Here is a 22,083-nt window from a genome sequence, read left to right as displayed (position 1 = left end):
AGATGTCCACTCCACCACAGTTTTTTGAGCTCTAGTTAGATGAAACTTTAAGGGAAATTAGTCCAGCTTTGGGAAATGGATCGCCTTTAGTGTTCATCCAACAAAAAAGAAAAAGGCTGAGTATATCAAACACCTCAAATGTAGAAGGTTCTCTTTTTCTTAGAAGAAGTATGATTTGGGGAAGAAAGGTTGGTTGAATTGTTCCTCTGCTAATTAACTTCATGTGACGCTAACGCTGTTGTGGGCGATTCCCCACAGCTCTGAGGTCCAGGTCACCTACATGGCCTGCAGTCCTTCACTGTCAGAGACGTGGGAACAAATGTCCCCCTCGATGCCCTCCCCGGCCAAGAAGGGCCACTCTAGACTTACCTCCCGTCCATCCAAGAAGGATGGACATCAGTATCAGCCATCTGGCTGCTTCCCGACATCAGGGCTTGAGAAGAATTATGGTGCAGAGATCTGCACGTCTTTCTCACAGGCCATGGTGCAAAACAGCACTTCTTTGGAAGAGTCAAGAAGCAGGAGAAGCTTTTCAGGCCGGCTACCATCACAGATTTAAGCGGTGCTATTGAGGCTCAGCTGCTCCCTGAAGCAATGTCCTAGGAACAGGCTGTAAACTGAGATTTCCTAAAATCCTGTGCAATAAGAGCTAAGGAGCAGCTTTTGATTGCTGCCCCGGTAGTACCACATACATGCTGCTGAGGGTTTAAGAGCTGGGGAAGGCTTTTTTCTTAAGAAAACAGCTAGTCTGTACATCCAGCTCTGCTGGCTCCTTTCCAGCTAACAAGGAGAGGTGTCCTGGTTGAAGAAAAACACAATTTCTTCTCCCAGAGTTATGGATTTTAGGTCACTTTTCGGATACGGTCCTTACTGGCAGTTGGGATTTTTCCCAAAGCAGCTGAGCTGGTTGTGGAGAAGTCGGCCGAGCGGGACAGAGAGCTTTGGGGTGGACGAGGTTCACTAATTAACGCGGGCAGCTTTTAGAGAGGATCTCGAGGGTATGTTTGGAGAAGATATTAGTCCTAAGAGCTCTAGGAAAGAATGAGCTGTGTTGAAGTGGGATTAGGGCAGCATATGGCTGTCAGCACTGAGTTGTCCTGGAAGAAGGATTCCTCTGAAGAGGGAAAGATGCTCCTGTCTGCTTTGGATGGCCTTGCTGGTGGTGTGCTGGTCAAATGGGTGACAGCAGATCACTGTCCTGGGAGCAATCACAGACATGTTGCCTGGTAGGACCTCTCCAGACCCAAACATACGGCCTTGACGATGCCAAAAAGTAACGCCAAAGAAGAGAACTGGGTGCTCGCACAAGCCTTTTCTCCTACCGCCTTGGACCTAACTGAAAAAAACGCAAAGAAAATGGGATTTTCTGCTCAACAGGCTGGAGAGCGGCCTTCCTCTAGGCAATGCCAAAGGAGCTGACACCATTTCTGGTGGTGGAGCAACATCCCAGCTTGGGGACATCAGGTAGCAATTCATGCCCGTGGAGAGCAGATACCACTGGAGTCACTGCTGCTGGTTAGACATGCAGGGTCCATGCATAGATTGGGTAAAAACACTATTAGAAATGTTCTTACTAAACTAAAAATCCACCAAAAACAATTGGAGCAACATATTGGGGCGTTTTCAGGCCACACTGACATCCTGCACAGCTAAACCAGGAACTGAAACTGCCTGTGAAGGAGCAAACTTGACTTTATTATCTGACTTGAAATGTGGTGAACAGTACTGCTGACAAATTAAGGGTCATTAAAAAGAGGTTTAACAGAAAAAACAGAGTTTTGATTCATAAAACGTTCGGACGTTCTTCAGGCATCCTGCTTGAGGTAGATATTTGCAAAGTCCAGCTTTCTCCCACTGACTGCCCATCGGCCAAGAGAGGGGGGATGCAAAACCCTCTTGCTCTTTCATAGCTGCTAAAAAAACTTTGGGACGGCAGATCTATCCCCGGAGCTGCGCCCGCCGCTGCTGCAGGAGGTGCAGGACCATGGGCGGACGGAGCGCCGGGGCGCAATTAAATATGATTGCTAATGTCATTCTCTCGCTGATCCCGCGGGAGAGGCACGGAGAGAAAGGGATTAAGTTGAAACAAGGAGGGGAGGCTGCAGAACAGAAGGGGCCAAGGTAATTTCTATCAGCTAATCCTGTTTGGTTTCCCTTTGCGGCAGGCTTTGTGGGCAAAGAGCTCACAAAGACATCAAAGGAAGAGCTTTGCTCCAAAGGAAAATGAGTCGAGCTGTCCCTCCGCGTCTGTTTAAACATAAACTAGGCAGTAACAGGGCTTTTCATGTAGGACACGGACGCAGGAGAAAAAGGGTGAAAAGCACAAAAGAAAAGACAGAAGGAAAGGTTAATGCAAAAGAAAAGGGAGGCGGCATACAAATCCCACTGGCCTCGCCGAAAGAAATAAGAATAAAGGAGAAATAAAGAGGACACATCTGAGAGAAGAGGTGAAAGCAGCAGCTCTCCACCGAAACAGGACAAAGCAGATGAAGAAACAAGTGGAGCAGGTGAGGACGAGAAAAACGTGCAGTTGTGAGTGATCCTGCCCTGATCTCCTGCTGCGAAGGGCGTTTCGTCGCAGTCATGCCCAGAAACCAGGCATCGCTGGAAATGTCTCTAACGAGACTTTTTCAAGCATCTCCAGAGGAAATAAAGCACATGGTGTCACCACCTATCTACAGCATGTTAGTTCCCGACGCTCACAACATTCACATTAAAGAAACTTATTGGTTTGGAAGGAGAAAATAAGCGGGAAAACTTACGCTTGGTATTATAGGAGGTGTCAGCGTCCCTTTTCGTAACCCTTCCCAGTTAAAGCCTTCAAACCATCTAGAAGGGAGGGAATGAAGAAACACTTAGACATACAGTGAAAATCTCTCTGTAGCACAAAATGAAATTTAAATTGCTTAAACAGTGGGTTTCATCTCCCGCAGTCATCTTCTCCAAATTGTCCAATTAGCCTTAATAGTTTTTCCTGTCAGCTTTCTACATTTTTTGGGGGACTGAAAATGAAATGCGCGTAGCAACCCAGTGGTGATACCACGGCAAGTACAAATTACCGATGCTCAGAAGAAAACTGTTCCTCACTGCAGATGTCCTGGCTCTTTCCTTCTTATAGGGTCAATCCCTCCCATTTGAGACCCTTAATGTCCTTTTTTCATATGAGATTGGGAGCTAAAGGCATGCACAGGGATGTTCTTCTCCTGGTTTGGGCACCTTGGGTTTGCTTGAGCTACAGCAGCTTAGATGAGTGCATGAGCCCTGAGTTGAACCTTCATTCTGTCCACCCCAAAATGTCCATTTCTGTTGCTTTGGGGACGGGAGAAGGACCAGCATGGATGGATGAGATAACCTGTTTCTGCAGTGGGTCTCTAACTTGTTCTTATTCCCCACCAGTGTTGTGAAAACTTATGAGACATCACTTAACAACTCTCTCCTGTCAGCCCCAAAGGGATGATGAATTAACATTACACGTAGAGAGGAAGCAAGTTGGGCAGGGGTGGGGAAGAGAAATCAAGGAAAATCTAAGAAAGTAATTCCTCAAACCAAAAAAAAAAAATCCAAGCAGGCAGTGGCTGAGTTGGATTCTTTCCAAATGCTCTTCTGCGTTACAGTAAAGTGTAATGGTCAACGTGCAATGCGTTTTGCTCACAGGCAAGGCTGGCATTGACACCAAAACACCAGGGAAAACAAGTCTGACGGAAATTCAATTAGAGTCTAAAGCACACTAAAAGGGAAAGGGCAAAGGAGTTTAAGAAGAGTGTTTTCTGCTGAAAATGGAAGTGTTTGAAATGCACGGTTCTGTGGGATTCTGGGTTCTGACGGATGGTGGAGAAGACACTTACTTGTGCTTTTGGATGTCCTTCACTCCGTTTTTCAAGTTGCCTAATCTTTCTGATGGATTGTCTCTATAAAACAAATAACACATCGGTTACTTTCTTAATCCTTCTGAACAATTAATTTCTTTGCAAATAAGATCAAAGTGATAATATTTCACGCACTGACCTGCATAGTTTTTTAATTAAATTAGCAGCATTTTTGGCAATCTTCTTTGGAAATTCAATCATGTCTATTCCTCTTAATATGATGTTATAGGTCTTCATGGGGTCTGGGCCTGAGAAAGGGGGACTTCAGAGAGGAAAGGAAAAAGATTAAAAGCTTGTCTTTAAAATGACATTGAAAATTACTTCAAAAAAAAAGAAAAACAGACCCAAAGCAAAACACAGCACCCTGCTGAAATGAGAAAAGGAAGATGACAGACCTTGTAGCAGGGCCTGTTGCGATAGGATAAGGGGTGACGGTTTTAAACTAAAAGAGGGGAGATTCAGGCTGGATACAAGGAAATTGTTGGCCCTGAGGGTGGTGAGAGCCTGGCCCAGGTTACCCAGAGAGGTGGTGGATGAACCATCCCTGGAGACATCCCAGGCCCGAGGAACAAGGGTGTGAGCCACGCTCGCTGACTTGTTCCGTTTGAGGTTGTGACGTGGATTCAGTGGGGATTAATTAGGCTTCCATTGGTTTAACAGAACAGGGGCCTGGGTCTAGCCCCAAAGGACAACGAGGTTGAGGTGATGGATCCTTTTCTAGCTCCTGTATCCCGGGAGTGAGCGATGCAGGATGAGGTGAGGAGGACAAGGAAGCTGCTATTCCCAACGTGAGCAGTGATACATACATAAAAAAGTAAATAGGGGAAGGGATACAGGATATCTAGGGATACAGGACTCAAGTTCCCATGGTCTCAGGCCTCCCTCCTTGTCAGATGCGTGGCCGCGCATCACCGCATCCCCTGGCTGAACTGCAAACCCTTTCCCCACCACGTTCAGCTCACTCTGGGTTACAGTTCAGGGCCAAAAATGAGCTTTTAGGGTGTCATTTCACAGCGCTTCCTCAAAAGCCTGCTCACATTTTGCCCTTTGAGAGGAAGCTGTGATTTAAAGTGGAAAACCTAACGCTGAGGTTCAGCGGCGCAGCGCTGTGCCGGCTCTGAACCTGCCCCTGGCCTAATCAGGGTGACAATGGCAGAAAGATTCAGCTCTCTGTTCCGCAGCGGCGCCGGCCCCGATGCCCATACCTGCCAGTCAGGAGCTCATACATTAAGATTCCCAGTGACCAGTAGTCTGCTGAAATGTCGTGACCTTTGTTCAGGATGATCTCGGGGGCTACGTACTCCGGGGTGCCACAAAAAGTCCATGTTTTCTTTCCAAATCCTATTTTCTTTGCAAAGCCAAAATCGACCTGCGGAAAGGAGCAGAAGCACCATCAGGGCAGAGCACCAGAGGAATGTCAGCCGTGCGCCCCGCTCCTCTTGAAGTGAAGCAAAGCAGAAAAGAAAAGTCTCCTCGTGGGAATATTCTCCTCACTAAAGCATCGTGGGTTGTTCTCGAACCAGGCAACCGCAGTGACCTTTTCGCCCATTTATCCTTTGAGATATGAAAGGAAGATTCTCATGAGGGAAGAAGAACGAATGCCAGCACGGAGGGTTTCTTGGGAGACGTAACTTCGTATCATTTGCAGCTCAGGTTGACTTATTTTGTCTTTTTTTTTTTTAAAACTCCCAGCAAGGAACTAAATACTGACCATTTTGGCACCTACTGAAAAAGTTGATATTCCTCTCCCAGTATAAAGAGCCACGCAGTATAACAAGCATCCTCTCAATTTGCTTGAGGCTGACAGAACGTCCTCGGTGGGCTCCCAAACCTCAGCGTGCCCCTATGGCACCGGCAAGCACGGAAAATCAGATTGTCCTGGGAAATGAAGCAGAGTTCAGGTATTTTCAGCTCTAGCCCGTTGCCCAGAGCTGTGGCCTGCAGCACTCTGCTGTCCCTTCATGGCTGCGAGATGTTCCTACACCTTGTGCTGGTCAGGAGCAAAATGTTCTACATGGTGCCGGTCCCAGAGGGATGTGGGACGCTTCTTGTGCTATCATGCACATGGGGGCTGGTGACGGGACCAGCAGAGACCCAGATCCTGCTGGGGTGAGGAGAAGGACAGACCTGCACCTTTATCATCTGGCACCTCGTTGGACTCCTTGGCCTCAGCAAAATGCTACAGAGGACAACTCTGATGTCATTCATTAGGTGACACACTGTGGCTGCCACCAGGCCAGGATGCTGATGGTCCGACTTAGTCCTCCTGGCTCCTGATGCTGACCCCAAGTTTCCCCTCCCAGAGGCAGGGAAAGGTCCCCAAGTGGGGGCAGACACCTTGCCCTCCCCGGACTCTCACAGGGACAACAAGCAGCTCTTTTTAGGGGCACACTGTCCCATCTTTCACTGGTGGCTTCCCAAGTGCCCACACCCTCCAGTGCTCCCACCAAGACAAGTCTTGCTTTGCTTCTCCCCATCTCCAGGGTCTCACCCGGCCATTTGGGGCACAGGGCACCTCTGTGCTGATTTTTGAGGCAAAAAAAGTCACGTGAACGAATAACGCAATAGAGTGAAACCCATCAGGAACTCCCTAATTTGGGGGATGGAGGTCTTTGCACATGCTGCCGTCCTGGTTTGAGGAGGTGGATCTTGTAGAGGGACAGCACTGAGAAGGGCCATGACCCTGTGGGAAGAGCAGTTTTAGGCAGAGGCCTACCCAGTTGTCCCAGAGGAGCTTGCACAGATCAGCAACACGGTCCAGAGCAATTAATAATAATCATTTCTTGCCATGACAGGGTCATGATTAATATTTCCATGAAGAACAACTTTTTTTATTGCTCACACAAAGGGCCTGACACAGAAACAGCAGCCTGCAAAATTTGTTCCATCAGTTGCATGTAAAGCCCACAGATGCAAGTCTTCCCCCTCACCCACCAACATTTGAAGACAGTATTTTACGTTATCTTTTAGTCTTTCCATAGCTCCGAAGCACCTGGGTGGATTTCTCCTGATGCTCTTTTCTAAACATTTCCACTTCAGGGCTACACATCTGAATTTCAAGGCAGAACGAGTGTTTCCCAGCTCAGCTGTACCCTGAGCCTCGGTCTGTGGGAGGCTGGGGAAACATCTCGGTGGTGGGTGACAACACCCTGGCCCTGATCTCACCTCATCTCATCATCTCATTTTTTTTGGCCGCACCAAACGACGCAGACGCTCACCAGTTTGGCATAACCTCGATGATCCAGAATGAGGTTTTCTGGCTTGAGGTCCCTATAAATGATCCCCTTGGAATGCAAATAGGCAAACGCTTCGACCACGCACGCCGTGTAAAACCTGGTCGTCGAATCCTCAAACGAACCTCTGCGTAAAACGGGAGAGGAAAAAGGGATAAAGCAATTAGATCTCCTCCCTCACCCGACTTCACGCTACTGTTAAAACATCTATACAGTTCAGTAGAGTCACCCTAACACCTGGAAAGTGCCTGTTGCTAAATGCACCTTTATATATGAATTTAATTGCATTTCCATTTTTGAAGTTAGCATCTTTGCCGTCAATCCACCTTCGCATCAAAATATTGTAGGTTTTATTTTATAATTTCATCTTGTAGAAGTAAAATGCACAAATATCTTCTAAGTAAATGTTGATTTTTTATTATAATCCTTGACTTTTAGGTGATAAAGCTATTTTGAGCTGTGGAGATCAAGAACTCCTGTACTAACGTCCATAACTGAGACAAAAGGCAGAAGAATCAGAGTTGCTGGGACTTGAAGTGTTAATTGCATAAACTGCAGTTTTGGGCCCTCGTTTTAGCACCGGTTTGGAACCAGTTTTGCGAAGCAAATCATTCCCCTGGCCGCTGGGAGCTGGCTGAGCTCAGAAGCGCGACTAAGCTAGGTGGCAGCAGAACCACAATTTAAAGCCGAGAGAATTAAAGATGAAATTATGAGGTTTTGACAATGACGAGGAAAAAATATCACCCAGCACCTGCTAACTTTGCTACGGTTCTTGTTTTAACGGTCCGGAAAAGACACGCTGGTAGGAAAAGGAAGAATTACAAAAAATTTGTTCTAAGTAATTAAAAAATAATTTAATCTTCGCTTTCCAATTGATGTTTCCGATGCATTTCTTTCTCTTCCCAAATTGAATTACGTTCCAATTCTGAGCCTACTACATAGTTACACGCAATTCACCGCATCTTTTCCTGCCTCGTGGGTGGGTTATGTCCACGTCCCATGCCCACCCACCCCCAAAACCAAACGCTGCAAGGTCAAAAGCCCTCCCGGGGCAGGAAATACCAGCACCACATTTTCTTATGCATCATCACGATGGCACGGTATGTAATTACACGCTTTCCTAACCATTTTTTTTTTTTCCATAGCACCTCTGTGTCCCGACCGCGTGGTGCTCCTTGCAGGGCGTGGATTTGCTGCATGATCGTGTCTCCCAGGCCCTCATTTAATATGTGATATCTGGACTAAAAGCCCGTGCAAGACTACGGATTTCCCCCCACTCATCGCTACCATACCCGACTGTGTTGTAAATATTAAGAAATATTAACAGATATCGTTTATCACAGTGCCTCCGTGACAGAGGTGGATGTTGCTATTCAGGGTGGCAGATTTTGATTAAAATTAAAATATGCTGCTGGTTATTTAGAGATGAAGACGCAGGGAAAGGGCAGTCAAAGACTTGTTGTAGATGCAATTTATTGCACGACTACCATGGTTACCATCTTCTATATCTTTTCAGAGAGGTCATCACAAAGTAGCTCTGGATAAGTCTCCAAGCCTTGTATGTGTTGGATACAACCTCAACCGTTCTCCATTCTCAGTTATGACTTTGTTAGAGACTCAGTTATCACTTTGTCAACTGCACGGGAACAAAAATAGCTCCTCACCTTTCCAGGATCTTAAATCAAACATAGCATGGTAAGATCCAGGTTTGGGCCATCAAAGACCTCTGGTTATCTGAAGGTGTATTAGAAAATATTCCGCTTTGTAGGACAACGGTTTCTTACAACTCACCTGTCCCTGAGAATTGTCCAGAGCTCTCCACCTAGACAGGCTTCCATCAACATGTACAGGTACTTGCTGTCCTTGAACGTCCTGTAGAGCCTGTTGGTGGCAAATGAGAAAATCAAATAAATTCACCGTATGAGCGAAGGCGCCAATCGTTCCCACTTCGCACGGACTGTGGGCTTCAGGAAGTACCGCAAGACTAAGGGAAATCTTTCAGAGCTAGGGCTACATTTAAGGAGATTATTTCCATGTCTTTTCTTGGGTGGGAAATATTAATATTTCAGCAGAAAAAGATGCGCATCTGAGCTGTGAAGTCCATCGTGGACCTCAGAAGAAGACGTCACCGCTACTCTGGGTGCTGCAGATAAAACCTGCCATTTCTAACAGCGTAACCTGACACTTGGCTTTCCAGACGTGCTTGAAAGAGAAGTTTTCCTATCGTTTTTTATAACATCCATATCATCTTATTCAGATGAGCCCGGCTGCAGATGGGCAGTCTTCCTTCCCTTTGATCATTTCAAACGAGCACTGCCTGATTTGTGATTAGTTTCAGAACTTAAACCCACTGATCCGGTAGAGTTTAAAGAGAATTCATGGACACGCAGGTATCTAAAAGTGCTTTTCCTCTTCCTGCCAGGGACTGAACATTGAGGAAAAATTGCCTAAAGGTTTTATAAACCCATCCTCCTTCCCAAGTGCCATCTAAGTTATGTGGTAAAATCTGATATATTAAACCAATGGAACCATACAACTATGGAAATAAAAATAGGGAATTCAGGATTAGCTGTTTTATTTAATTTTAATGTTGAACTGCTGTTGTACTTCTCGTTAGCGTGTGGGTATATTTGGGTTGCCGTCAGGAACAAGCCCATCGTATGTGGATACTGGAAAGGCTTCTTTGCAGCTGCACTGTTTAGAAATTAATTTAAAAATGCGAGTTCCAAAGCAGAAGGGGATGCTGAGGGATATTCTGTTACGCTGTAATCGCTCCATTCATGGGAATATCCAAGAGTTAAAAATTAAAGGGCTGGCGCAACACGATCTAAATTAGAACAGGTGGTTTTGCAGATTCTAGCTCTTCCCAGCTAGTGATAAACACAGTTCTTAATATTTTTAATGGAGCTGCGTGATGGACCGGGCGGGGAAACACAGCAGGATTTGGTTCCTTTCGAAGGCATCCAGTTAAATATTAAGTTACACGGCGAAGCATCCCGGCAGCTCTGGCTTGGCTCCGATACGCTTTCCCATCACAACGTTAGACAACATTTGTCTGCTGGCTGCATCTGCACAGCATCCAGCACACAGCCTGGCAGCACTTACCCGCTCTCATATTGGCTTTTTTAACAGAAAAATATCCCAGCAGGTGCAGCCGTGATGCAGGCAGGAGTTTGGGTACTGAATACGCTCGGTGCTGATCTACCTGGGAAATACTCGGTAGCTAAAAAGTACCATTCACAGCCACAACGACATTTACAGGAAAAAAAATGAACCTGTGTTTTAGATCTTCCCTTATCTATGTTGACATTTAAAACCCCAGTTATAACCCCCTTCTCAAAAACAGTTGGAACAAATTTTCTGACCATTTCCCATGGTTAAAATTCATGGGATTAATTACAAAAATCCTATTTCTTGCCAGTTAGACAAGATATATTTTTTTCTTAATAAACATTCCAGCTACATGAAGGTTTACAGAAAACCTACATATTCAAGAATCCAAAATATAAGTAACTGTTTTAAATTGCTTGGTAATTTAAATGGTTGTGAAAGAAGGCATTATTTTCTCTAGTTCAGGTAGCCCTGCTGAAAAATGGCTTTCCAGAAATTTTTATGGGCATCAGATCCGGCCTAAAGCGTGCAGAAAAAAATAAAATTAAAAAAATTGTTTATCAATTGTAATGGAAACACAAAGTTTATCCGGGATGAAACCACAGTGTTTCAGTAGATCAAGCAGTTCTAGGTTTGAAATGTCACAATATTTGAATTGATTTTTTATTAATTTTCTTATTCATCTAAATATTTGCAGATCCAGTGCAGACATCCACGGCTCAACACTTGTTTGGCCCTTTACCAAACCCACACAGAGCATTTTGTTCTGTGAAATTCTTAGTTTATCTACGAGTACATTTTATTTAGTGGTACTTGGCCTCTTCTGCTTCTTTGGCCTTATTTAATGCATTTTAATAACCAAGCTCAATTATTCTTCAAAGATGTTTAATGAAGTTTCATGAAAATAACCGGGTTCTTTGGGAATTTCATCTTTCCTGTTCTGATGTCCCAGAGGTTGTGTCCTTGCTCCAAGATAATTTTAAAGCCACCTTTCATCTGGCATCTCAAAACACAATTAACCTACTGAAGTGATAAAATTTCTGCCTGCAGCACCCAGAAAAATATTATCCCAGCTGGTCCAAGAAAGGCCATAAACAGATTATGAGTAACTTTAGGATAGAAACTATAGGACAACTTAAAATCCCTGTGAATGTGCAAAAGGAGAAGCGAGGGGTAAAAGAGAACACAGAGTTTGATAAATCAGATATTTTCTAACTGTGGCACATGCAATAGGAAAAGTTTGGGCTTTATGACTTAGAAAGTCCCTTCCCGGTGCAGGATTTCCATGGGGGATTTATTAAAAATAGTTAAGGATGGCTTGTTACTGTAAAGGATGGGAATTATCGCATGATACAGAAGGAAAAGACCTCTGGCTAACTCATCCTTTTTTCACCTGCCCGCTGAAAGAATACAAAGTGGGAATGAAGAACTATTTATTTTATTAGCTATGAATATCAGTGGCTCCATTAAGAAACATTTGTAGGCTCAGGCTTTTTATTTAGGAAGGGATATTTCTGGATACAGTGTCAAAATGTCCCTCTGGCTGGCTGGCCCCGCACTTCACCCTTTACATCCCTTTCCCGAGACAGCTCAGGCTGCAGAAAATAAATCTATAGGCTGAAATAGCCCCGACACGGTATATTTGGCTCTAGCCTAGGTAACGGGGGCATGTTTGTGAATAAAATACGACGGCGTGAAGGAAACGGCAGCCGGGCAGGGTGTCGGGCTGCAGTTGTCACCCATGAATCAGAGGTGAAGCTGCGGGCTCCGAGGGAATCCCAGGAAGGAAACACTCCCTTGGTGACAAACGGGGTGTCCATCCTGGCCGGGGACTCGCCTTTGCTTTATTGCAGGGGTTTCGTTTCGCTCTTGGGTTACTATGTCTCTGCGGAGCAATTTTTGGGAGCCGGGTTGATGTACTCACAATCCTTGAAGGGTCAGAAAACTTCACCGTTAGGGTTAAAACCAACAGAAGTGTCCAGCACCTGATTTTATTCACTGGAGAACTGCATCTGCTTAGGTCTAGGGGAGGGAAATGGTTTTAGTGCATTTGCCTGTGATGAGCCAAGGGACACTGAGTTGGATCTAATACACCCTAAAGAGAAGCTCTGGATACAACTATTTATTCACAGAGCAGCACATGATGTTGAAAAATTAAACCCTGCCTTTCAGTTTCTTTTTGCAGGAAGGAAAATTCAGAAGACGAAGGAAAAACAACCTTTAACAGTGGCAACGCCAAGTCACGCTGTGTGTATCTATCTACCTGGAGCATCACCCACCGGCATCGGCAGCTCTGCCCAGGCCGGGGGGAGCCACAAAGCCCCATGAGCACGGCACAGGGACAAAACAAACCAGTTTAGACTCGAGTTTAGTTTAGGCTTGGGCAGATGTCCCTCATGGGCAGAGTAATCTCACGTTTGCCTGGAGAAGACCTTATTCTTTGCACTGTTATCTGCAGTCCCTTGCAGGGAAGCTGCAGCTGAAGTGTTTTTCTAGCGACGGATGGGTTACCCCTGCGTGGTTTTGCAAAACGCCGAGCCCAGCCGTGCTGTGCTCCCCCACGGGACGGTACCTCACGATGAAGTCCGAGTGCGCGCTCTGCATGATCTGCTTCTCCGAGCGGATGTGCTCCTGCTGCCTCGTGTCCACGATGTGACGTTTCTTCAGGATCTTCATGGCGAACGTTTTCGACTCTTCGCTTTTCAACTGCACCTTGGGTAAAGCAAGCAAAGGCACCGGTTAGGAGCAGGGCGCATCCCCCCACTGCATGGGGACCCTGTAAACCCACCGCCCTACCTTCAGATAATCCCACCTCCCTACCTTCAAATAATTTCTCTCACCTCTCCAGTCATCAGCTTCGCTTCGGTATGAACCAGATTTCTAAATTTCTTGGCCTGTCGCTAAACTGAAAAGCCATTTCTAAAACTCTCATGCGCTCTAGGGGAACTCCAACCGTCGGCGTTCCGCTCAGGTCAGACGGTGCTAGCTAACGTACAACTTTCACAGAGCCTTTTTCTGTCGCTAGTAACAAATGCACCGGCTCTGGCAGGGGAAACGCGGTCCTTGGATGTTTGTAGAGGATGAGCAGAGCCGGCTATTCAACAGCACCGCTCAGTCACATCTTCACTTTTAACCTTAAGCCTCAGCAACCTATTTTTAGCCCGAGACGAGGTTGTTTGCTTGCTTGTCGGAGTAACCCTGGTAACTTCTGAGCCCTGAGGCATCCCCAGCCCGCTCCGAGGGACCGGTCCCCATCCCAGCCATGGAACGCAGCCGCCCAAACCATCTTGGCCATCGCCTCTCAGTCACTGCCCAACGAGAGAGGAACCTCGTCACACACCTACCAGGCCTCTTAGTTTGCTGAATTCCCCCGGCAGCTGCTCACAACGATATCGCCAGTTAAATGCTTTTCCCCCCTTTATAGCAAGAGGTGCCATTTGGTGACTTCTATTTCGGTTTTCTTGCCTGTCATAAAGCCCCATCAGAAATCCAGCTGGCCTTGTAGGTTAGGAGACAACATCCATGCAACCACAATGTATTTAATAGAACATCTATTTTTATATTTTCTTGGGGCTGATGTGAGTCATGGCACCTTCCACGCTTTTCCCAGGCTGCACACCGTGACCTTGAACACTCTCCTCGGCATTTGCTTCGTTCACCTAACGGTCCAGGTCGCAGGGAAGATGCAAGGAGGGAGGGTGTCCTCAGCATCCCGTCTTTGTCAGGAATCAAACTGGCACTCGGCTGGCCACAAAGACACGCATCGCCTAAGGAAATCAACCCCAAAAGGCTGATTCTCAGCGGGCAAAGAGATTTCCACCACCATAAAGGATTCAGAAATAAACCCTCATAAAGAGTCCACCCGTCCGCAGCCAAAGTTTTCATCCTAAATTCTTCAAGATGTATATATGTGTGCATGTATCTGTTTTAAAACCACCCAGGCTTTCGGTCCCCAGATTTGTGGCTTCTTATTTTCCCCGCAACCACAAGCATTTCCAAGCCCACATGAAACTTTTCTTTTTCCAAAGAATGCGCTACTCTGCATTTCACACTGAGACTTGTAATTATTAGCTTTGCATGAAGCCCGCGTTTGCCATTTAATCTTCAGGGAGACAGGGTACAAAGACCTAAACAATCCACAGAAAATAAAGAAAAACATTCTTCCTCATCTCCGCAGTAGAGCTGCTCAGTTATTTATTGAACTGGTGCTACACGGCGCTGCCTTTGCTCTGTGGTTTGACCACGGCTCAAAGCAGAAAGAAATTCTGCATTTATGGCAGGCTGAAAGTGATAAAAATATTTTTGGTTTTGGGTCAGGGTTTGTTTTTTTATTTTTTTTTTTTTTTTTCATTTTGAACAAATGGCATATGGACTCTAGTTCAACTGTTTGAAGTAAATTATTTGATATTATCCAATGTAAATCAAAGCAGGCTGTTTCAGGGGAGCAGGGAGAGAAGTGAGGCAACGCACAGGGAATGAAGACAGGAGGAAAGCGAAGGTAAAACCTGGGCTGAGCAGAATTTACTAATGCTTGCAAAAAAAAAAAAAAATCAATTAAGGTTCATTCTGACTAAGCATTTAGATCTGGAGAAGTTATCCCTCTTGCTTCTGAGGGCAAACCAGATCGCGTGGTTTCCTGTCACATCTGGTGAGGGACAAGCGCGATTAGTTGCCACGCAATGATTTCAAACGAAAGTCTGTGCAAATCCCTATTCGATATCACAGACCAGATTTATTTTCTTTCAGCCTGTATTTTTTAAGGCTAGGCCATCCACAGACAAACAATAATGAACAGTGAAACCAAGAAAGTAACTCCAGTAGCAAATTTGAATGCTTCTTGGTCAATTTGGACAGGAAACTTTTTTTTTTTTTAAAAAAGCTATTTAGCGCTCTAAACTTACTTGAAACATAAATTCCTATTTTCCTAATGTTAGTCTGTACTAGGCACCAGTGTTAAAAATAAATGCAACAACCTGCTAGAGACCCAGATGAATAAATTCCAATATTTTATAATGAAGGGTAGTATGAATAAATCCTGATGTGCTCCCTTCTAGTATTATCATTTTAATACCGTGAATTCTGACTACCTCATTTTAATGTTTTTCATTAAAAAGGCTATTTCTTTTATTAATAACTGGTTTTTTTTCAGGGATGCCTGGGCACATGATGGAGCATCTGGGGAAGTAACCTGCTTCCCTATACATGCTTGCACAGGTTCTAAATAAGCACAAGAAAGGAAATTACTATGAGGAAGCAGAAGGCAGTGGTTTGATGATGTTATCACTGCCACAAATGTTTAAATATAGAACAATCGGGCGGCTACAATTAGCTAATGCAAGGCTTTGACCTGATGCCACAGGAGAATTTAAATCCATTTTCCATTCCCACTCCTGTCGTGTTTCATACCACAGGGGATTTGTGAGAGTTGGAGAGCGTGGAGGGGAATTATTTGCATTAAATGTGCTGATGCACCAAAACAAGCCGCTGAGGTACAAAATCTAAATTTTATGGTTTGGATTACCTGGTTGTCCACCTGGAAAATGAATTCTGCAAATTTCTCCTCCTTCTTCAACATGTCCAAGTCCTCCTCTTACTTTGGTGTTTCTGCCAAATGGGGGAACTACAAGGACTATTTTTATGACGAAAAGCTGCGGAGCTCTAGGTCACTTCTATTACTCTTAAAACCAGTAATTCATAACATTAAGCTCATGATAGTTAATAGAAAAAAACCATGTTTAACCTCAATCTAATTTCAAAAGTAGGAAAAAAAATATCTAGGAGTCACCTGGACTTTTTATTTAGAAAAGAAAAAAAGGATTAACGTTGACAAGATGAGAAGGGGCTGCTGAGACCACCCTGTTCTCCAATTATAATGAGGAAAATAGCGCAGGGAGCCGCAGAAGTCACAAGGATTTTGCCCCTTGGCTCAGGAGGAGGAGCAGAAGCTCAGCGTCCCACAGACACCCACCACGAAAATCTCCTAAACGCTTCAGAAAGGGGAAAAACGTGCAGTTGGCCAAGGTGGGCAGTTTGCAAAGGAGCCGTCCTTGCTGCACAGCTCACGAGAGCAGCTCTCCCTCACCTGGGAGCAACACCTTTCATTTCAAAGGCCCCGGAACTATCGATTCGGTGGAGACCGGCCGGAGCCTGGGGTTTTAATAATCGCTCTTCTCCAAGAGCAGCCGAGCCGCTGAGGATGGACACAGGGAAACCACCGACCTCCAGCTCTCTCAGCCATTTTTTTGCGAGCTAAAAGAATTTCTGGTGCCTTTCCTCCTCCTTTTTTCAGTCCTCTCCTCACACTGACCTTCCTCAGTCATTGCCCTTTCACCAGCACAAAAATCTCCAAAATGACCTCTCGGAGATGAAGTGGTAAGAGCAAACATCGAGGCCACTGTAAATGTCCATGTTCAGCAATCATATTAAAGCTGTTCATCTGCTAAAAGGTCCAGTGGCAGGAAAAAATTAGAAATAAAATTTGTAGCACTGAGTAGACTCCTGCCCTTTCTCTCCACCTTCGTACCCACGTTTCAGCTTTCCATTTTAGGTCCATCTCATCACCGACACGTGGTCTGTGTCTGCAATTCTGTCTCCAACTTGCACGGACTCACCGCAAAATGCGAAGCGAGCCAAACGTCCAACCTCCACTGAGAGCAGCCCCGCACCATCCTTTCTACTGCAATAGTCCCCAAAATGGTGAACCCAGGGCACGGCGTAGCCGTTTGCACGGTGGTGAGAAGGCTGTGGAACACCAGGGAGGCTCAGAAGGAGCTGGATGGATGGTTGGATAGTGGGAGGAAGAGACTTTCCCCGGAAGCCCAAGGTGCCCTTGCAGAACCGCTTCACTGCTCTGCAGACTTGAAAAGGAAAGAGGGAGAGGGGCTCATATCAGGGACATCATCGAGAGGCCACCAAGCCTTGTCCAGCTGTTGTTGTCTCATGTGGGCACCAGGAGCAACCTGAGGAGTATCAAGAAGGATGACAGAGCCCTGGAAGTGGTGGTGAGGGTCTCTGGAGCACAGGTAGTTTGTTCATCGATCCTCGCCGTTTCAAAGGGCCAGTCAAACATGGCAAAGCAACAAATGGTGACAGGACTGGTGCCGCAGCTGGGGGTTCAGCTACTTAGACCTGGTCTACTGGGGTTGATGGGGTCCATCTGTCAGAGAAGGTGAAGAACATCTTTGGTCAGGGGCTTGCCAAGCTGGTGAAGAGGGCTTTAAACTAGAGTTGTCGGGGGAGGAGAACCTCAATCCATCCCACTCCTCCCAGTTTGATGCCGGTGCCAGCAATGGATGCCCAGGGCCTGGAGAAGGGTCACAGGTCAGCAGGAGAACACCCAAAGAGCAGAAGAAAGGAATTCCAGCCTCTGCAGCCTGTACCACAGCTTCAGTGGGGGCCCCGGCTCAAATGTCTCTATGCAAACGCACATAGCATGGGGAATAAACCAGAGGAGCTGGAGATGTGCAGAGACCTGCAGGGCTGTGATCTTACTGGCATCATGTAGACGTGGTGGGATGGCTCTGCTGGGCATGGATGAAGAGCCAACTGAGAGCTTATGGGTCAGGATTAAAGGGAGGGCAGGGACAGGTGACATTACAGTGGCGGTCTGCTACAGGCCACCCAACCAGAACGACCGAGAAGATGAGGCCCTCCATAGACAGGAGCAGCTTCACGTTCACAACCCTGGTCCTCCTGGGAGACTTGAAGCACTCCAATATCTGTTGGAGGGACAACACAGCAGGGCAGAAGCAACCCAGGAGGTTCCTGCAATGTGTTGATGGTAACTTTCTTCTCCAAGTGATAGCGGAGCCAACGAGGAGAGATGCTATGCTGGACCTTGTTCTCACCAACAAGGAGAGGCTGGTGGGGAGCGTGAAGCTCAAGGGCAGCCTTGGCTGCAGTGACCACGAAATGGTGGAGTTCAAGAGAGTAGACTTTGGGCTCTTCAGGGTTCTTCTTGGTAGAATACCATGGGGTGAAGCCCTGGAGGGAAGAGGGGCCCAAGAAAGCTGCCTCCTCCCCACGTGCCTTGCTGTCACATGTCACTTGAGGAGCACCGTCCATCTGGTGTCATCACCTCATCAGCTCCTCTTTGCCTGTGCTTCAGCGTCATGCCTGACTCCCACGTCACCATGCGTTTTTTTGGCAGCCTGAGTCATCGTGACAACACTACCCCCAAGCGAACCCAAACGGATGGGTCACTATCCAAAAATATGCTCAAAAAGAAGTTCTCCTGAAGAGGACACGAGGACACGGCAGGGAAACAGGCTTCATTTTGTTGCTAAAAAGTTGAATTCACAGGGCTTACCTGGAACCTCTCAGCATTGAGAAAGTAACGCTGCTTCAGTGAAAACTATTTAGAAAGTTCAATATGAAGGGGGTGAAGATGTCTTGGTGGTGAGCTGAGTAGAAGAGGAATGCGACAAGATTGGGACAAGACGCAAATGCAGGGGAGAAGAGGAAGAGAAAAGAAGGAAAGATGGAGAGGAGAAGAGAAAGAGAACAGATCCAACCTCTCCTGCTTTTCCAAGTCCTTGTTTCATCAGACCTCAGCTGGCTTCTCCTGGCCTCTCGGTGCTTGTATGAAAATGTTGGAACTGCTCCAAAAGCGTTGCTTTGCTTTACGGTGTAGAAACTTCTGCAACTTCCAAAACACACAGTGAACTTGAGGCCTGATTTTTTCTTTTTTTTTTTTTAGACACAGCTATAATTCATGTACAAATAAATATGGTTTTACAGTTTACTGCTTTTTCAGACTTTCTGGGAAAATGGATATTGATGAGACAAAGTCCAGGCCTTGATGGAAAAAAGAGTAAATGGATCCATCTGAATGTTTCTTATCCTTCCTTTTTCTCTGTCTCTATTTACTATAAATGATATGTGTATTATATCTAGTCTGCAATGTGGACAACTTGCCTGCAACTCCAGTGAGAGCCCAACTGATACAATGCAAGGTGACCTTGAGAATCTGTAAACCTTAATAAATATTTACCGGGATGTAGAAAAATCCCCCAAAGAAGGATTTATTTTCAGTGAAGACTAGTGCAGTGCCTGAACCTTGCCATAACTCGCCTGAGGACAAATTATTTTAACTGCACCCATCTCATTCATGTCTGGTCTTCTATTCCTGCATCATCTTCTAGGAGAAGGCAGCAAAGAACTTCTCCCAATTTTCTGAATTCCCATTTACCGCAGATGTTGTACCTGTGGGTTACAGCTCTTGCATGGCCGTGGGTTTTCCAAGAAGCCCTACAATTATGTTATTTTTCTCCAGGGAGCTGCTACAGATACTATTTGTCACTATGGTACCCTGTTCAGATCCCTGCAACCATCGAACAACAGAGCCAGGGGCACGGAAGCAGAGCTGAATGCAAATTTATATTTATAGTTTATCCTTCCTTCATTTTGGCAGCTGTACAGACGGTACAGCTGGAATGGTGTTGGCCACTTAAAAATCCCCAGATTTCTTCCCGCTGATATAACGGAGGTATTTGAACGTGAACTTTCACAGCGCTCACGAGCCTTTTCTGCTGATCTTCGAGGCAGCTGGCCGAGCTCCCAGCTCAACGGGAACACACACAGGGAGCCGAGTTTGTGCGAGTTAAAAATATTTCGTTTACTCTGGAGATGTGGTTTTATCCTAAACATGCAGGAAGGGTGAGCTTTGAGGAGCTGGACAGAAGCTTTTCTTGAACTCTCACGTCCACGACTCGCAGACAAGTTTTTTGTCGCTCATGTCTCCTGTTGAATTCCCCGTGTGGGCACGGTGATACCTCTATAACGACAAAAATGCTTTTCCAAAGGGCTTTGGCTAATTTTCCTTTTTCCTCGATGTGTATTATTCAGATATAATGGAGCCACAAATCGGTGCTATCATAAAATGTGAATATCTCTGTATCACATTAAATAATAATCGACTCGACCGCAGCGCTCGGGAACCAAAGTGCAAACGCTTTTGCTGGCTGGGTATGTCCAAGGTCCTTTATTTTCCGCCGTTTCCGAGCGAGATGCATTCAAAACACCGAAAATAGCAGCAGCTGTTGCTGAGCGCAGCACTTGCAAGCTGAGCTCTGTTAATCCCAACAGCTGAGCTGCTGCACGAACAAAGCGGCGACTTCTCCCTTCCCCAGCGAGAGTCCAGCGTGCTTTTAGTACCAAATATATTTATGTTCTTCCAGGATGAAACAGATTTCCCCATATTCATATTCTTTGCCTTACGACTGGCTTTCTACCCATTATTTCCGTTTATTAGCAATTATTACCTTGCTCATATTTATGCCCCAAAGCCTCTTGCGGTGCTCGGTATTGCAGATGTCTCTGTCAGGGTTTTGAAGGTACTTTGCACATCTCCTTAAGGATCTCCTGACCTCAGGCTTACAAAGAAATTATCCAAATTATAAACGGGCTACGTGATGCTTCTCACTGCGTCCTTTCCACCTCGTTCTCAACATCACGTTAGTTTTGGGTTAGCTGTGTGTCAACAGGCAAGGTTAGGCTGGAAAATAAGTCAAGACTAAAAAAACCCCATCAAAGATGGGAAGAAAAACCATGGAGTAAAAATCAAGTCTTTAAGAGGGTGAAATTTTGAAGGATGAATCAAGAAGTAATTACAAGGGGGCAGCAGGGTGGAAACTGTCCGTGACAGTGCCTTTATTTTCTTTGAAAAAGTCTAGATTCAACTGGTTGGAAAAGCAATAAATACTGTAAAACAGTCTGAGTGCTATGGGACTCTTCAGGAAAATAAACTGCAAAATTACGCTCTATGAATACACTGAAGTATACACTAAAAAATGTGCATTCCTTAGAAAACCTGAGCTATTTAACAATTAAAGTTGCTTAATTGAATGCTAAAAACCTGTAATTCTATGTTTTGATCTCTGTACTGAAAATTTATATTCAATGACTGACAACATGTACAACTAAGTTTTTTTATAAGCAAGGGCATTGGGAAATATATTAAAACATGTCTTTCTATAAAGCCCAGAGGTAAATATTATTTTTCAAAAATGTCTAGAAGGAAAAGGCTAAAAAGCAGTGAGGAATGTAAACTGCTTCACGCATAAAATCATTCCAATAAAAAGTAAACAGCAGTAGAAGGGTTATATAGTTAAAATATGCGAAACCAAATGGAAAAACTCACTACTGTGGTTTCTTGAAAATATCAGATGGACCTAAACTCTCCAGCCCCATATGGGATCCGGCCCCGCTCCTGAATTCGGCTTTGTCTGCAATATAGCACTTATTTTTACATCTCAATTCTGTCTCCAACTGGCGCTGAAGCCTCCCAGCTCAGACGGCCTCTCCTCTTCCCAAACCCCGACAACATCCTTCCCATCAACAGACAAGTCCTGAGAATATGTTTCCATCTACAAAGGATGTATTTAATTCCACTAGGGATTAAAAATCAAAAGAAACATTAAAAAATGCCTCTGCAGTGGTCCAGCCCCACCTGACAGTATCATTAAAATGAAGCATCCTGCATGTAGTTAAGAAGGGAAGGAAAAAAAAAAAGGGCCAAATACTTATCATTTTGCTCAGCTCCACAGCAGTAGTTTTGTTATCAGATGAATGTGGGATTTACTCAGGTACCTGATCTTCAAATCCCTCACTTAAATCTCAAATTTCCTCACCTTGATGGCACCCAAAATGCCCGTTCTTTCAAAAGGAAGGAGGCCAAAGGATTCCTGACAACTGAAAATGAAAATGAAGAGATTTCAAAGAGAAGACTGATCTTTCTAATAAAAAGCTTCAAAATAGCTGGAACAAAAGGATAGCTATGCAACAGGAAATTACCACTAATAAATATCTGAATTATGCATCTGTCAGTCTATTGGAAGACAATTACGACGTTTTTTTTGCTCGCCATCTAATTA

The 22,083-nt window shown here is 45.3% G+C and overlaps 1 protein-coding gene across 7 annotated transcripts in view; it reads right to left on the bottom strand.

Moving 5' to 3' along the window:
- Positions 1-22,083, bottom strand: part of PRKG1 (protein kinase cGMP-dependent 1) — a 432,157-nt gene that overhangs the window by 5,431 nt on the left and 404,643 nt on the right. For all 7 annotated transcript variants that reach the window (XM_065639324.1, XM_065639331.1, XM_065639325.1 and 4 more), the window contains 7 exons: positions 12,783-12,922; positions 8,891-8,980; positions 7,085-7,226; positions 5,072-5,235; positions 4,006-4,128; positions 3,846-3,908; positions 2,763-2,829 (listed from right to left, as the gene is read on the bottom strand). In XM_065639324.1, coding sequence (XP_065495396.1) covers positions 2,763-2,829; positions 3,846-3,908; positions 4,006-4,128; positions 5,072-5,235; positions 7,085-7,226; positions 8,891-8,980; positions 12,783-12,922 — 789 coding nt within the window. The remainder of the gene's footprint in view (positions 1-2,762; positions 2,830-3,845; positions 3,909-4,005; positions 4,129-5,071; positions 5,236-7,084; positions 7,227-8,890; positions 8,981-12,782; positions 12,923-22,083) is intronic.

The sequence above is a fragment of the Caloenas nicobarica genome, chromosome 7 (genome assembly GCF_036013445.1).
Source record: "Caloenas nicobarica isolate bCalNic1 chromosome 7, bCalNic1.hap1, whole genome shotgun sequence".
NCBI lineage: Eukaryota > Metazoa > Chordata > Aves > Columbiformes > Columbidae > Caloenas > Caloenas nicobarica.
Note: the sequence above shows the minus strand (reverse complement) of the source record. Positions and strands in the feature narration are given on the sequence as shown.